The sequence below is a fragment of the Rhinolophus sinicus genome, chromosome 17 (genome assembly GCF_057876585.1).
Source record: "Rhinolophus sinicus isolate RSI-liver-muscle chromosome 17, RSI-T2T, whole genome shotgun sequence".
Classification (NCBI taxonomy): domain Eukaryota; kingdom Metazoa; phylum Chordata; class Mammalia; order Chiroptera; family Rhinolophidae; genus Rhinolophus; species Rhinolophus sinicus.
In genome coordinates this window covers 169,049,030-169,067,340 of record NC_142517.1, presented here as the reverse complement: position 1 = coordinate 169,067,340, position 18,311 = coordinate 169,049,030, and the positions used below count along the sequence as shown (strand labels likewise).

At 34.3% G+C, this 18,311-nt stretch overlaps 1 protein-coding gene across 7 annotated transcripts in view; it reads left to right on the top strand.

Moving 5' to 3' along the window:
- PDE1A (phosphodiesterase 1A) overlaps nucleotides 1-18,311 on the top strand; it is a 403,166-nt gene that overhangs the window by 351,002 nt on the left and 33,853 nt on the right. For all 7 annotated transcript variants that reach the window (XM_074338956.2, XM_074338931.2, XM_074338941.2 and 4 more), the window contains 3 exons: nucleotides 5,909-6,034; nucleotides 9,097-9,198; nucleotides 9,309-9,429. In XM_074338956.2, coding sequence (XP_074195057.2) covers nucleotides 5,909-6,034; nucleotides 9,097-9,198; nucleotides 9,309-9,429 — 349 coding nt within the window. The remainder of the gene's footprint in view (nucleotides 1-5,908; nucleotides 6,035-9,096; nucleotides 9,199-9,308; nucleotides 9,430-18,311) is intronic.

The following is an 18,311-nucleotide window of genomic DNA, read 5'->3' as shown; positions in this document are numbered from 1 at the left end:
TGTCACATAGTTGAAATCATACAATATGAAACCTTTTCAGACTGGCTGTTTTCATTTGACAATATGCATTTAAAGCTCCTATATATCTTTTCATGGCTTGAAAGCTCATGTCTTTCATTGCTGAACAATATTCTATTGTCTGGATGTGCCAGAGTTTATTTACTTATTCACCTATTGAAGGATATCCAAATTTTGGCACTTATGAATAGAGCTGCTATAACTAGTCATGTGCAGGTTTTTGTGTGGTCTGTTTTATTTGTTTTTTTTTATTAGTAATTTCTAACAACTGATTTTCCAGTTATAGGAAGTTATTTTATTGAGGTGGGAAACAATTTATTAAAATATTAGACATTTTAGACATTCAAGGGACCCTAAAGTGACTGAGATCCATATTATGGATCATCTGGCCTAAACCTCACAATCTAAAAAAGAAAAAAGCACGTTTCTCTAGAAGTGACATCATCTGTTTATATGCACACAGTCAGCTGATGGCAGCAGCGGGATTGAGAAGCTCAGAAGAGGGGCACTCACTCTCAGTGCAGTCTACATACACGTCTCTGCTCCCATGTCCAGGGACAGGCAGATAATAGTCCCAAACCTGTATAGCCTGAAATGGATGAGCTTAGAAATCATGGCTGCCTTGATGGAGATAGAGGAAGAGCTGAAATTCACACAATGAAATATTGCGGAAGGCATTGTCTATGCCCGGAGTCCCCCAGGTTGACAGAACATGAAGGAAAAGGAAGAGCCAGAATTCTGGTTTAGAGGCAGGAATGTTATTAACCTCCATGTCCGGCTGTAGAGTATAGGAAGTTGTTTTGTTTTTATTTGTGTTAAACATCAAAGGAAAAGTAGACTATGTGGATGGTTTTTGCTTATCAAAGGCTCTTGTACATCTACTCAATCCATAATGAGTGGGATTTTAATTAAAGACAGCTCATTACTGAGTTGGGGCCTGTATGGGACAACAGTTTGGGGAGTTGGAGAAGGCAGCAAATAATTTGTTAACAATAAATACTTCTTGCTCTTTCTACTTTGAAAAGTGAAGGCAATGGACTGGCCTTCTCCAGCAATAGTGTTAGGCCATCTAGCTTTCTTTGTACCAATCATTTACAACTGAATGAAGAGTCCTAAGTTTTTTATACTTTGGACTACAGAGTAGGGGGTGAAGATGGAAAAAAGAAGGAGGAGAAGAAAGAGAAGAAGGAGGAGGAAAAATCCTTTTTCTTTCTTTTTCTGTTTTTATGTAGAGAAACTATAAAAGGGGGGTAGGTCTAGTGTTTTATTTTTTTTCTTGTAAATGACTTACCAGGATGAATTATTTAATGTGTTACTTCTATCAGAACTTGAAAATTTTATGAACAAAAAGTTGTAGTGACCACAAATGCAAAAAAATAATGTGCTTTTTAAAATTATCACTATCACCTTCACATTATATCTGAGGAGTACGAAGTCTGATGTCACAGATGTCAATGATTCCATTGCATTTTATATTATTCACTGTTACTTGGACTTAGAGTGCTTTCCTATTGTGGGAAGCTATTTCCTGGATAATGCAAAATGACTGAAAAATAATTTAAAACATAGTTCAAGGCTAGATTTAATTTCAATATAGACGTTATAATTCATGAAATCTTTGAAAGTGTAAATAAATGCAAATAAGTTCTTTGTGAAAATACCGAGCTACACGTTACCATGGATACTGGATGTTGCTTAGAGTCTTGTTCTTTTCTTAGAAGTCAAAGACTATCTCAAACATTAAAATGATGCTGTATTCTCAGCATCCTGTTAGATTTATGAGACAAAATCATACATACTTTGCTACAACTAAATCTGGTTCAGAAACACAGCTCTTCTTGTTGCCAAAAGGTAAAGACAGTGATATTTGGAGACATATCTTTTAATAACCCTGGCAGAACTGCCATGGCTAGATTTGAAGCCATACAAGTGATAATGGTAATAATATTTGATTTACAAATTACAGTTTTTTTCCATGATCTCAGCAAACTTGTGGAGATACTTGGGCAAGATCCATTCAATTCTCTCTTAAGTAAGGATTACATATGCGCTTTGCTAGTTCAGTTTGCTTTGTACTGAGCTATGATTATTGGCTATGTAACTTTTAGACCATAGCTGAAATTATTAAAAGAAAATATGTTTTGGAACTATGTGCTATTAGCTAACTACGTACGTTATTCTACTTTTATGAAGTGATAGAAATAAAAGAGTAAGTAATTATTCTACTGCCTGATAGGTCATTTCCCCTTCGTTGGATTAATAATAATAACACTTGGTTTATCTGGCAGACTATTAGATACAGATCTCCAATGTGTTGCTTGCAACAGGAGCCCAGTTTCTTTAGTTCTTTGTTTTATTTGTCCTTGGATACTCTTCGGTAAACATTCAGTGGTAGGGTCAGTGCTAGTTTATAACTAAGACTCTACCCACTGAAAAGCCTAAAACAGTAAGTCTTAATGAGGCAATTTTAGTGCTGACAGAATATGTATCTACCAGGAAGATACATATTTTTGTTGCCTACCTCCAATTAGTATTTTTGCTGCCTACTTCCAATTTGCCAACTTATGTGGATGGCTTCACCATTTTAATACATTGCATACAGTGACTGCTTCCATTCCACACTTTCAAAATGATCTGGCAACTTAAGAGGATAAGAAAGGAGAAGCAAGGGCTTCATTATACAGAGATGAGAATACTTGGAATATTTCACACTTTTTGTTAGAAGACCAAGTTCAAAAATGCAACTTGAAGTAGCTTATTTGATGATCAAATAATATGAAAATACAGACAATTGAGAAATAAAAGTCTTTCCTTGATGAATTCATCATTTAAAATGACAATATTCATTATAAATTGGACATTATCCAACATAAGTTCTAAATTTTGTTTAAAGAATGGTTCCCCAGTTTAATTTAAGGCTAAAGGATATAATATTCAATTTGAATCACAACATTATAAGGGGGAAAACAGTAGAATTATAAATATGATTTTCATCATCTCTTCTGCCCTCTGCCCCAAATAATTTTAGTTCAAGGGAATGAGGGTGGTAATCAACTCTCTGGAAGAAATACAAAGAGGCTGCTTTGTTCACTGAGTGATTAAGAATGTTAGGTAATTTTTTCTCTCTCATTGGCATATCTAGATTATCTCACAGGTAACTGAATTACAAATAGAATGGAGAAGGCATAAGCATATTTAAAATACGTTGTTTAGTACCAAGTAGGCTTTGTCCCAGGTTCAACATTTGAAAATCAGTTAAGGTAATCTATTATACAATAGGCTAAAAATGAAAAGTCATATGATCATATTAATAGATGAGGAAAAAGAATTTGATAAATTCAACACCCTCACATGATAAGAATGCCCAGTAAACTAGGAATAGAGAGGCAGTTCCTCAACTTGATAAAGAATATCTCCAAAAAAAAACCGTTACAGCTAACATCATACTTAACATTGAGAAATGTGAAGCTTTCCCACTAAGATCAGGAGCAAAACAAGGATGTGCCCTCTCATTACTGCTTTTCAACATCATACTTGGAGTCCTAACTAATTCAATAAGACCCCTCCCCCAAAAAAAGTATACAGATTGGAAAGAAGGAAAAAAAATTGTCTTCAGTCACAGGTGACATGCTAGTCTCTGCAGAAAATCCAGAAAAATCAACCAAAAAAAAAAAAACACTGCTGGAACTAATAACCAATTCTAGCAAGATTGCAGGATAAAAGATTAATCACTTTCCTATATACAAGCAATGAACAAGTGGAATTTGAAATTAAAATCATGATATCATTTATATTAGTACCAAGAAAAAAAAAGTAGTTATAAATCTAACAAAATATGTACAAGATCTATATGAGCAAAACTAAAAAACTCTGATGGAACAATTCAAAGAAGTAAGAGGAGACATATTCCATGTTCATGGATAGGAAGACTCAATATTGTCAACGTGTTAGTTCTTCTCAAGTTGATCTATATCTTCAGTGCAGTCCCAATCAAACTCCCAGCAACTTATTTTGCAGATATCAATAAGCAGATTTAAAGTTTATGTGGAGAAGCAAAAGACCCAAAATAACCAACACAGTATTGAAGGAAAAGAACAAAGTTGGAGAATTGACACTATCCAACATCATGACTTACAATAAAGCTATAGTAATCAAGACAGTGTAGTATTGGCGAAAGAACAGAGAAACAGGTCAGTGGTACAAAAAAGACAACCCAGAAATAAATTCACAAATATATGACAAAGGAGCAAAGGCAATACTATGGAGCAACAATAGTCTCTTCAACAAATGGTGCTGGAACGACTGGACATCCGCATGCAAAAAAAAAGAATCTAGATGCAGACCTTGCACTCTTCACAAAAACGAACTCAAATGGATCATAGACCTAAGTGTAAAATGCAAAACTATAAAACTCCTAGAAGATAATATAGGAGAAAATCTAGATGACCTTGAGTGTGACAGTGACTTTTTAGACACAACATCAAAGGCACAATTTATGAAAGAATTTGATAAGCTGGACTTCATTAAAAACAAAAACATTCTTGTGAAAGACACTATCAAAAGAATTAGAAGACAAGCCACAGACTGGGAGAAAATATTTACAAAAGATACATCTAATAAATGACTCTTATTCAAAATATACAAATAACTCTTTAAATTCAACAATAAGAAAACAAAGAATCTGATTTAAAAATGAGGCTTACCAGACACCACACCAAAGAAGATACACAGATGGCAAATAAGCATATGAAAAGATACTGCACACCATATGTTATCAGTGGAATGCAAATTAAAACAACGATGAATCACTGTTATACACCTATTAGAATGGCCAAAATCTGGAACCCTGATGACACAAAATGCTGGCAAGGATATGGAGCCACAGCAACTATTATACATTGGTGATGGGGATGCAAATTTAGTACAGCCACTTTGGAAAACAGTTTGATGGTTTCTTATGAAAACTAAATGTACTCTTACCATATGATCCAGCAATCTTGCGCCTTGGTATTTACCCAAAGGAGTTGAAAACTTACATCCACAAAAAAACATGCATGCAGATATTTGTAGCAGCTTTATTCATAATTGCCAAAACTTGGAAGCAATTAAGATGTCCTTTAGTAGGTGAATGGGTAAATAAATGGTGACATATCCAAACAGTGAAATATTATTTAGTACTACAAAGACTTGAGCTATCAAGCCATGGAAAGACATGGAGGAAACTTAAATGCATATTACTAAGTGAAACTAGCAGTATGAAAAGGCTATATACTGTATGATTCCAATTATATGGTACTGTGGAGAGGTAGAAAATGGAGACAATAAAAAGATCAGTGGTTGCAGGGGGTTAAGGAGGTGGGAGGGATGAATTGGCAGAGCACAGAGGATTTCTAGGGCAGTGAAAATACTCTATATGGTACTATAATGGTAGATACATGTCGTTATAAATTTGTCAAAATCCATAGAATATACAACACCAAGAGTGAACCATAATGTAAATTATGGACTCTGGGTAACAATGATGTGTCAATGTGGATTCACCAATTATAACAAAAGTACCATTGTAGTGGAGAATGTTGATAATGCGGAAGGCTATGCATGTTTGGGGCCAGGGAATATATGGCAAATCACTGTACCTTCTGCTCCATTTTGCTTTGAACCTAAAATTGCTCTAAAAAATAAAGTCTATTTTTTAGAAAGTTGTTATACAGTAAAAAAAAATTTAAAAAGAAACTAAGTACTTCCATAAATTTAGGTGTTCAGTTGCAGGGCTTTTACTGATGAGATGTCTTATAACTTGAATATTTTTATTAGACACTCATGCATGAAGTCTAATGAAATTTTCTACTTGGCTTTTTCTTTCTTTCTTTTTTTTTTTTTTAATTCTTAGGTCAGATGTTGCCGTTTTATATAATGATCGATCCGTCCTTGAGAATCACCATGTGAGTGCAGCTTATCGACTTATGCAAGAAGAAGAAATGAATGTCTTGATAAATTTGTCCAAAGATGACTGGAGGTGAGTTTCATAGGAAAACTACAGGAAATTAAACTTCAGAAAAAAGTGAAATTATGTGATTTAATGTGAAGAAGACCTTAAAGATGAAAGTCAATCCCTTACTCGTAGTACAAACTCAACATTCTTTGACTAGATGAATCTGAGAAGGATTTACCTAGAAAACTTTGTTCAGGAGCCAGGCTCTGTTAGATGGAGCTGAAGTATTTCCAGGCCAATTCAACATCTATATGTATGATAGCCAATCTGTAAGACTACACACCATAAAACAGATACTTTAAGATACATAATTACATATTATCTGGAATGGAACACTGCTCAGTTGTACCATAATGTGGTCCTACATCAATTCAGAATATTAGGGTCATTTGATTCCTTCACATATTACTTTTCTGTACATGGAATTTAGCTTTTTTTGAAAAAATAAAGAATTCACTATTTGGGGGAAAACATTAAAAATATAATATATCAAAATGGCTCAGATATAGAAGGAAATCTTACATGTTTCTTCTACAAGGCATCAGTCTGCTTAAAAAGAAAATTACATGGAATGGTGATACCCCTTGCCATGTAGGAGAAAATAACACGATGCATCCCTATCACTCAGCGTAATATTTCCTTGTTTATTCTTGATCCCTTGGCCATCGTCAATCCCTTCATTTGACTGTAGGGTTGCCATATTTAGCAAATAAAAAATAAAGGACCTCCCATTAAATATAAATTTCAAATAAACATAGGAATGTTTCAGTGTTAGAATATCCCTAGTATTCTATGAGACCTACTTATATGATTTAAAAAAAAAAAGCCTTTGTCTTTAACAAAGATCTTGTTAAGTCAGTTAATGGATTGAAAAGGTTCCCATTTAAATGCAAAGAGCCGAGTTTTTTTTCTTTTTCCTCTTTCTCTTTAAATCCCGGTAAAAAGACATGTCCATATAAAAGAAGTGACTTGGGATCAAGAATTGCCTTAAAATAAATAAAAGGTTAATTTAGGGTTTAAAATAACCCTAATGTTCCATGGTTACTTTACCAAATACTGAAGCTTCCTGGTTTTTCAAGGTTGCTTTTGCATCTCAGGAAAATCTCTAATGTGAGGAGGAGGAGGCACTTTGTTTTGGGAACCCAGTTCAGGCCTTTCATTTGATTCTGCAGGTAACAATAGCCCATGAAGTTTTGCCTAGGAAGGCCAGGATCTAATTGTAAAAGAATTTAAAATCAACAGCTGTTGGGCAATGTGAACAGAAGGGGCGATGGTAGAAGCAGGGAAACAAGTTTGGAGGTATTAACTAAGGTCTGAGAGAGTGACTATTTACATCTAGAATATTTGTTTCTTCAGAAGTGCTTATCATTCCCAGAGGTAACATTATATTATGAATTACTGTTCTTTTGCATTAAATTTGTTCCTTCTTGAAGTTAATTCTGTTGCTATTTCAGTATAATTTTATCCCATTACACAATATTGTTTAATATCTTTAGTATTTTATTCTAATAATTTATTCCTGTATTATTTTGTAAATTCCTATACAGTAACTTCTGAGTCATCCTAATTGAATGGTTTTATAGAATTGTTTTAACAAATACTATACATATCATATAAATTGTACAATTTAATAGATCCAACACTTTCTAAAAAGCTATAAAAGATCTATTTGCTAATATAAACTTGATAACATTGACCCAAGAATTAAAATATAAATAGGAGTATAGTGTAAGGAATAGAGTCAGTGCGGGTCAGTTATCTGAAAAGCACCATGTATATATGAGATTTATGTATTTCATAAAACTTTAGTCTCACTTACCTTAGTTAACATGAATATGTTGGTTTAGTTGCTGTTGCGATATGGGTCTCCTCAGAATTTCAGAGAAAAAATGTAATTGAGAAAAATTTTATTATCTTTAATAACATCCCTTCCCTTAATATTTGACTAAAAGTATTCTAAGCATGCTATTCATATCATGAACAGCAATCAGTGTATTGATTTCTCATGGCTCCCATATACAAATCCAATTGAACTGAGCACCCGTAATTTTCAGCAAGAGCCTCCAACATGTGATTAAAAAAAAAAAAGAAAAGAAAAAAAAGTAATTTGATCATACCATCTTTAGGTAAAGTTCTTTGACACAAAACTGTAATTTATATTTACCACTCACCATTAATTCAGCTTCTTCCACAGACCACACCTCAGAATGAAAATAAAATATAGTTTCCCATATGAGTAACTATTTTACCTAGCTGTACTGAGCAAGCAATGAATTGTGGAACATGCAGAACTATGCTGAGGTGACTTATTGTCTACTTAGCGTGAGAATGAGTTATTCACGTATAGGTCTTGTGATATGGTCACCATATTTAGTGTCTTGGTTAAAATTTTAGTAGTACTGATAGTTCTTTCTAAGGTCAGGACCCCACAGCTTAAGCAGAGAAATGCCACTCACTTTAGAGTCTTCGTTTTTCTGGGGTTCTAATGATGAAGGGTTGGCACAATGGAGGAGTTTTAGAGTCAGCTTTGGTAGTGGGAACTTTTAGGGTTGAAACTTATCTCTGCTATGTACTAGCTATGTGACTGGGCTAAGAACTCAGGCTTTTGTGGTGGGAAATACCCACTCACAGGGTTGTGATGAAGATTAAATGTCTTAATACCTATACAAAGCACCTAGAACACTGCCTGGACTGAATAAATACTGAATAAATAGTTGTGGTTTTATTGATAGCACAGACTTCATTGAGGATAGTTTTTCTTTAAAATTATGTAGTTGGATAGGACAACAATATTTTAGAATTATGAGTGGGGGAAGGGTGTAGGTGTGGGAGGAGAAAGCATCCAGTTCTTGAAGGGGAGATGTTAAAAAGCATCGTTCACAGATCACTCTCCTGGCAATTTCCTAAGTCTTCAAGAGTTAAAAGGTAAAATGATGTAAACTTTTATAAGCACTTTTACATTAAAATGTAGCTTCTTTTGTGTTCATATCCATTAAACATAAAATGTAATTCATGATGTTTAAGGAAATGTTCCGCTTGAGAACAATAAAGAGCCAACTGAACCTTTCCTTTTGATGACTTCACAGGGATCTTCGGAACCTAGTAATTGAAATGGTTTTGTCTACAGACATGTCGAGTCACTTCCAGCAAATTAAAAATATAAGAAACAGTTTGCAGCAGCCTGAAGGGTAGGTTATTTATTTATTTTGTGATGTTCAAGTTCCTTGGGTTTGGACTTAGAAAGGACTGTAATTGGTTACTTTGTTCTAATAATTTGAGTATGTTCTTGGTTTGACAGGATCGACAGAGCCAAAACCATGTCCCTGATTCTCCATGCAGCAGACATCAGCCATCCAGCCAAATGCTGGCAGCTGCACCACCGGTGGACCATGGCCCTGATGGAGGAGTTTTTCCGACAGGTGCGTCTTTCATACTCTATGCAAATAGTTCTGGAAATGCTGACTGTGCCTATTGACATTCAAAAAAGGTGACTTATTATCAACTGGCCACAATACATTCTTGGGGCTATCCAGGGGATCTGCTATGAATCACACAATTATCATAATAAAGAGTCTCCTACCACTCAATTCTGTATTTTCAGATTATTTGATATCTCAGTATTGTTCTTTATTTTTAACATTTAGCATTGATTTTGCAACTATTCTGAAAACAGAAAAGACCAAATATGTTACTATATTTGGATGATTGGTTTCTATTACCCATTGTCAATGTATGTGATATATGGTTTGTTTTGAAATAGTATTGCATAGTCCTAGGGAAAGTTACTCAAAAAATGCATACGATATGATTTATTTATATGAAGTTAGAAAACTGGCAAAATATCTATGAAGATTGAAATCTGAACAATGGGTGCGTATATGGAGTGGGATTCACTGGAAGAGGTTAAGAGAACTTTCTGGGATTGATGGAAATATCTTATATCTTGAGTGTTACTTACACAAGTGTGTTCATAATTTATACAGTTAAAATTTGTACATAATTTTTTCCTTGATTTCAAAAATAATATATCAGAATAAAGGTGCTTCACCAATGATTTAAAGAACTCTAAAAAAATCACTGTGTTAAAAAACTATTTCTACTAAATCCCAGAGACTCTTGAAAATTACTGTTAGATCTACAAATAATATCATTACTTGTATTATCCCCGTGTTTTATTAGCTTCAGACCAGACAAGGAATACCTGACAGAACAATGAGAGTAATGAATTCAATGAAATTGAATCTAGATTTTTTATTTCTGCATATAAATAACTTTAATATTTTTTTAAAAAAATATTATGAATTCATCTTCTCCACTACTATTTGTTTAAAACAAATCCCTTACATTTCAGTTGTCATTGATCCATGGTTCCTCTCTTAGTGTCAGAAAATTTTAAATTCAATTTAATGTGGACATTTTCTTCCTGTCTTTCAGTAAAAAGAAATGCCACATTTGCTAAATTTTGAGATGTCGAACTGAATTTACCCAGAGCCACTGCACGAATGTTTCAATACTTAGTGGTTATGTGGTTTGGACCCCTTCAAGTGAAACGAGGAAGAAAGTTTTCCCCACTGAGAGAGTGATGTTCCCTCCCTTGTGCATAGAGGAAACAGCGCATACGTCAGCCTTCTGTTTCCTCTATTTTCCTGTAACATCACATTTCATTTTATAATGAAATGAATACAGACACTATTATTTATCATCCACCTCTCTGGAAAAGCAGATGTTTAAAACGGTCTGTGCTGTCCACCTAAAACTCATATAAAATAATATGGAATATCAACTCTAACTGAAAAAAAACAAACAAAAAATTAAAAATAATAATAAAATAAAACTGTCTCACTGACTGAGAGCATTCCTCTATTTCTCCTGTCAGATTTACTTTACTGTCTTTATACAGTTTCCTGAGCATGTTATGAAACCTGGGAGGCTTGTGCTAAAATGGAACAGCTACTCCTGGTCGAGGGAGCCTCTTATTGTTGACATTTTTACTATCGCTTGTGGGCCGAGGATCAGTGAGCACTGTCTTCTGCATGTTTGTGGGGCTAGGCCTTCCTCTGGCCAATAATTCTGACAAAAACCATTCATTCTAAAGTTTAGCACTATTTTTGACTTCACAATCACCTCCCACCCTTCTTAAATATATTTTAAGTAAACATAAGTTTATTATATAAATGTTTGAGAAACACAGATAAATATAAAAATAAATCTAGATGTTTTTGAAGTTCACTATCTTATTCTTGAATTTACCAGAAATGTGACTGATACTAATAATGAAGCTTCCAGCATGCAGTGATGTTTGACATTTGAATTTCAGGGTAGAGGGAAATCGTTCCATAAGGCTGCTTAGTTCCTTTGTCATTTTCAGTGCCTAATAAACGGTGACTCAGATATCTGAATATCTGATTAAAAAACACCCAATACAAAAGGTCAAGTTTTAGAATAGGTATAACATCACTACACTTGTTTTTGTGATCTGCATTTTTCAGATTGTATTGCTTAGAGGAAGGAGGTGTCAGGTTTTTGTTTTGTTGTTTTTTGACAGAACTCTGGGTGACCAATGATAGCCATTTGTGTAACTGCAAAATGTTCAGGAATGGCAGTCTGTGCTTGAATGACCTTAACATGTAAGGCAATATACCATATTTGGCCGTGTGTAATGCACACCCACATCTTTGGCCCAAACTTTCAGGGAAAAAAATCTTTTGTTTTAATTTTTTTTAATTAAAATTTATTGCGGTGACAATGATTAGTAAAGTTACATAGGTTTCAAGTGTACGATTTTGTAATACATGATTTCTGTATCACATTGTGTGTTCACCACCCACTCAGTTCTTCCATCACCATATATTTGACCCTGTTTACCCTCTTCTACCACCACCCTCCCCCCTTCATTTTAATTTTTTAATTTAAATTTTTATTTTTTTATATTTAGGTACTTGTTTTTTGTATTATAAAGGAATTTTAACATTTATTTATTTATATATTATTACACTTTTAACTCATAAGCATAAATAAAATAATTTTAAAACATTTATATAGATACAGAATTAGGACTACCCATGTATAATGTGCATCCTGATTTTTCCCTCACAACTTTGGGCAAAAAAGTGAGCATTATATATGAGTATACATGGCAAAATATGGTACTTACAGCCCAAAGAAGAGTAAAGTGAAAAAAAACAGAGTATGTGTTAATACAGGCTAGTATAAAATCAAACTATCCCTGCTAGCATTGCCTCTTTTCTTCAACTCCAAAAATCCTCTCAGATCATAATAAATTGGTTTAGGACTTCAGTTTTTAATAATGGAATCTTATACTTAGTTCTCAGCCTCCAGATTTTTTAAAAGTAAATCACTTTCAAATCCCCTTCAGAAACATGTAAAGCAAAGCAGGAGAGTGTGGAGTTAAAGGTCAAATGAGTGAGTTTATACTGCCAACAGACATGTTTTACAAACAAACAAGTTTATCCTTATGAGACTTATGCTAAAATATGACCTTGACTCCAACAGGTAAAGTGCTTTCATTAACTCAGTTACTAAATGAGTCTCCCAGTCCCCTTACTTGTTCTTACCATACCACGTATCTTAGCCCTTTGAAGCTGGATACAGCAAGGAATCTGAAACTGTTCGGTTTATGCTTTGTCCTGAGTGTATTTGACATAAACTATTTAATTAGATCTGTGTAACTATGCAGATGTCCTAGAAATTGGCAGGACTGCAATGGTTCTTCCATGTTTTTTTTCTTATTCTTGCTTATCTTCACGTCACCACCTGTAAAACTATCAGTTTGTAGAACCTACAGTGCTGAGATCCCTTTTTGCTAGGCATCTAGCCAAGGGACTGAGGTTTTCACCTCAGACGGTCAAAATAGTACGTTCATGAAGCAATTTGAAAATATGTTCCTTGATTCCTTCGGAATGTACTAAGAATCTAAATACTGTGTCATGCGATCCACTGTCTGTACTACAGAATTTGAGACAAATCAGGCAAGGTCTGCCCAGGACTCATCACTGTCCTCAGCTGCTGTATAAATGGAAGCATTCTGTGTTTCTTGTTAAGTATTTTATGTATATTGCGCAAACATAAGAAGCCTAATAACGCAAATAAGAGATAATTAAACTTGGCTTCAGGAAACCCAAATGTGAGCCCTAGTTTTTCCAACACATTTCCTACACAACCATGAAGTTTAAAAAGTAGCCAATTAAGAGAAATATTTTTCTTTTTCCTCTGCAAAATATAGCACTAGATTCAGAATCCATTCAATAAGATTTTAAACAAAATTAGAGACTGAATATAAATTTTTAAAAAATCAGAAAAAGTACTCAAGGGAAAGAGATGATTTTTAGAATTTTCAAGAACATCAAGAAGATTTATGTGTGCATGTATGTGTCCACATATACATGCACACATATGTGTGTGTATGTGTGTGTATATATATATATGAATTAATGTTTCAGAAATATCCAGAAACATTTTGGGATGTGTTGATTTCTAAATCAATTTTGTATTGTCTATCAAGTTTATTTTATCTAACAAAAGGGCTTAAACAAACATTAAGAATTTCTAAAACACAAGGCTTTTCTGGAAGACAAACCAATGTAAAACCAAGCTATTTGTATCATCTTTTAAAATCCCATCAATGTTACCCCAATCCTTGATGTAACTACTTTAGGTATACCTTCTAAAGCCATGGGAAACTGTAGTGAGAAGAGATCAGCATTTGCAGTCTAGAAAAACTCTTATTTCTGACTTTTGAGTAAGCAGCTGATGGTAAAGGAGATAAAGCAGGTCCTCATCTCCAAGGCGTATTTCACAGGACACCTGTGATGTGATGATATAGTTAATGCCCTCTCTTCAAGTGTTTATGCCTCTGCTCTTTGACTGCAATGGATGCATTCAGAAGCTACTCCATTCATTTCAGCTATGACTGATATAACTGAGAGAGTAGAGATGAAGGTACCAGACAGGAAAATAACCATTAGTAAAGGAAGACAGGTTTTGGTTTCTTATTGTCTTCTTGAATAGACATATTAGGTTGACAAGATAAGAAGTTAATTCAACTAAAGTTTAAAAAAATAGTCACTGCCATTAAAATGTGTTCATACTTCATACTATATGAACCCAATAACTGATGTTTTTTTCCTTTTTAACTACTTGTTTTGTGATGCATAAAAAGAATTCAGCGTTTGTGTAAAACCTGTATTTACCAATAGGAATTACCTTGTCAGCCAAGAAGAAACAAATAATTGGAAATACAAAATATTTGGAAGGGAAGGTCAAAATGATTTATCCTAAATTGTGTAGAGTCAGGAACCTTTATTTTCTTCAGTGTTGCTAGAAACAGTATAAAGTGTGTTACTTCAAATTTATTGTATTTCCCATAGTAATAAAGATGTATTTAGTTATTATACTCTCAGCCAAGAATCTGGCATCACAAATTCAGAGACACAACAAAAACATTTTCATAAATATAAGGTACTGTAGCTATGAGCCAGGATAATAGCTTAAAATTTAAAAGTCAAAGCTTATAGTTTTAAGAAGCATAAAAATGTTGTAAACATCAATTATACAAGATGTACTAATGTTCTATAAAATATTTATAACACAAAAATACAATTATACCATATCATATCATAAATTTTACTGAAAGTGAATGTGTTAAGCTATAATAATCATTAAACATTTAAACAGTTTTGATGGCTTTCATAGAATTTAGAAGCACTATTTTTAGAAGGAATGCAGAAAGATAATTAGATGGCCTAAATCCCTTAAATAAGTTGTCCAAAGAAGGCTAAACTATGGCATCTGCCCCTCCTCCCTCAATTAAATCCCCTCTAGAACTAGTGGTCCCTCAAATTCTACCCTTGTAAAGTACAGTGGCCCCCAAGCCTGTGGCCAGAAGCTTGCTGTATGCTTGCTGCTGGTATTGCTTCTGGGATGAAAACTTAGGTTTCAGGGCAAAAGCTTTCTCAAGATTTCATGCTTCACTTTTTCCTATCTTCTTTATTTCTTTAAAACTAGAAACTGTTTTGACTTCCGAGAAAATACAAAAAAAAGAAAACAAAATGTGCCATTCACTGCATTTGATACCTTGTTGACAGCTATCAGAGCATTTCACACTGTTAAGAAAGCATAAAAACAATTATTAGGTCTCTGTCATGGCTTTTCAAAGAAGCCTCAACAGCTTCCAAAGGAACTTAGATGAGCATAATCTGTCAGGTTTGAGCCCATTAGGCTGCCTGGTGCTTCCATGTTGATGGTACCACTTTCTCCACCTCCTCACATGCAGGCTCATCCCCAAGAACAGATGCAGAGAGCCAGGGGTGTAATTGAGTGGCATTGGTTAATTGAGTTTAGTGGCCTTAGGACCCTACAGTTTTGCTCCAACCACTTGTACGAATCGACACATCAGAATATATATACAGTTTTCTTTTCTTAAAATGTGCATACGTTTTTTGGCACTACTGCCAATTAAATCCTCAAAAAAAAGTATGCCAAAAATATGTATGCACATTTTAAGAAAGGAAAACTGTATTAAAATTGTAATACTCGTTCTATACCGATAACAAAAGATAAATACAAGTCATGTTTGACTTCTGCAATTACAAGGGGTGATCAAAGTGGTTACCATCAGCATCCAGACACCTCTGATTATGGCAAACTACTACTTGAGCAACATTGACCAAAATTTCCACTTGTACACTTGTATACATTTTTTGGCACCCCCGGTGTGTTTGTGTGTATGTGAAAATTATATATATATATATATATATATATATATATATATATATATATATATATGTGTGTGTGTGTGTGTGTGTGTGTGTATATTAAGTTTAAAGTATATTTTTGGCCTCCTAAAGGCAGAACCGTCAAATGAAAGTACAACTTTCATGAAAAACTAGTTGATTTACAGAATGTCTGTTGCTTTGACTTCTGATTTCATCTCAATGGAAAGTAAATGTTCCTTATTTAGGGACAGAATAAGGAAAATTGTAAAGTTTGTCAAATTTATGCTCAGGGGTCCTAACTTTCTCTTTACATATTTTTTCTTCTCCTTTAGTAGTTCTCTCCCTTGTCGTATTGGGTTTCCGGTGCCTTCAGAGTCTGGCTACAGAGCCCCCTACTAATTAAGCACTCATAGCCTTTATTCACCCTAAAGAATAAATAGCACTTTGAAATATTTATAAATAAATTAAATAATTAAAGCACGTTAGCATTCAATGTGCTTTAGCAGATGAAATTTAATATTCTAAATCAATTGTGAAGTACAAGAAGTAAATAGAATATGAAATCTCTCCTCTCACTACATCTGTCGGAAGGTCAACCCTGCATATATCTGTTGTGAGGGCTAAAAAAAGTTAATTAACTTTTCCTCTCACCTTTTAAGTTTCTCTAGCTGGGCTAATAATCAAATTAACGAGACAGATTAACAGGAGAAAAGTCAAATTTCTAATACATCCACATGGGGAATTCATATAAGCATAAAAATTCCAAAGACAGTGAAGAAACATTAGGTATGTAAGACATTTTGGACAAAGGAGAAAAAGGCCGGGTGTGGGGGGACTATTAGATTTCAGAAATGACAATGGATGATTTACAGGTGGTTGAGAAAGACTGGAAAACACATGGCAGACAACTCAGAAACATTGGGATGCAGGGGTATCTAGCTAACATTTACTATACTTAATTCAAATTAGGCTATTCAGGTTAAGGCCAACATCCTAAGGTTTTCTTCCTGAAGCAGGTGTTTCCATCTGAATCTCTTGGGCAGGAAGTGGGGAGGGTCAAATGTTCTTTCTGAGTCTTGTTTCTTAAGAAATAGCTTAAAATCAATATCCCAAAAAGGCAGCTTCAGGGCGGCAAAACTTTGGTTCCCTTCATTGTCAAATGCCTGACTATAAGTCCTAAATGAAAATGTTGCCATCCAGCATTCTATGAAATTTAGTTCATGGAAAATAAATCATCACAATGCCTATTTCAGTCCCAAATTATCATCTTTAGTTCAAACAAAGTACTTATATATAGTATAAAAATACACCTATTAAAATATCAGATAGCAGCCCTTGACCAATAACACCAATCAGCTCAGTTGGACCTGCATCTATCAAATAACTGTTGACTTAAGAAATTGCCCACACCTGTAGAGAAGTTTAATGAGTTTATTTCAGCCGTATTAAAGACAATCCACTGGTGGTAGATTAAGGGGGTGGGAGAAAGCAAAGCAGGGAAATCTCTGAGATTGGATAAAAAGTAAAATGAAGAGACACATACTTCTTTTACATTGGCGGATATAGGATAGTCAATGATTAACATTCATAGCAGTAGAGATGGTGTTAGGGGAACAGGATAACAAGGAGGGGTTCTGTAGTCTCGTGCTCTGGTGTGGTGGATTGTGCCTGGGGTGTCCAGAGAAAGGGATTACTCTGACATTGGAAAAGTATGTTATCTTAGATGAAAAGAGACAACAGACAGGCTCTGCTCACTTAAGGTAAAGATTGACTTTTGTCAAGGAAGCTGCAGGGCAAGGATGTGACTACTGGCCATGACCCGCGTTTTGTTAGCAATTTTTATGTTCAGACAATCCCATGTGGTTAATTTCCGTTTCTGGAGTTATAGGGCCGGCCATGCTGGCCTCCCTTGAGCTTGTCAGGTTTAGTATATGGCCCCTTTTTCGTCCATATTAAGTATTCCCAATATCACATTTCCCATGAATTTTATGAGTAGCTTTATTTCTATTTTAACAATAGTAATATTCTGTATATTTTAACACAAACTATTAATGATATTATTCTTGTATCTTATTCTCAACATGTTAAAAATCAAATCTATAATAACCTTCAGATCTAGCCCTCATACAGATTGTCTTATTTCTATTCATGGTGCCAAAAGCTCCTTTCAATCAGGTTTGAAGTCCAAGAGTCATCTTTAATTCACTTCAAGCCATCCCCTACAGTGCCAACAAATTAATCTTTCAAAAGTGCAATTCCTGTCATGTCAATTTCTTGCTAGAAAAAAGGGAGGAAAAGAAGCCAATGCCTGTCCATGCTAAATTAACTACCAGTCCTTTTTCCTGTGGTTTAATACCATCGAAGATATGCATTAGATATCATAAATACTTTTAATTTGCGCAGCTCTGTATTTTTGCTCTTATGAATTATTGTTCTTATTAGCTAGCATTTAATGACTACTAAATGTTAGTCCCTGTCCTGAGGCTTCACATGAATTAGATAAACTCAGGATAATCCTATTAGGTAGATACTATTATATCTTTATTCCTTATATGAGTAAACCAAAA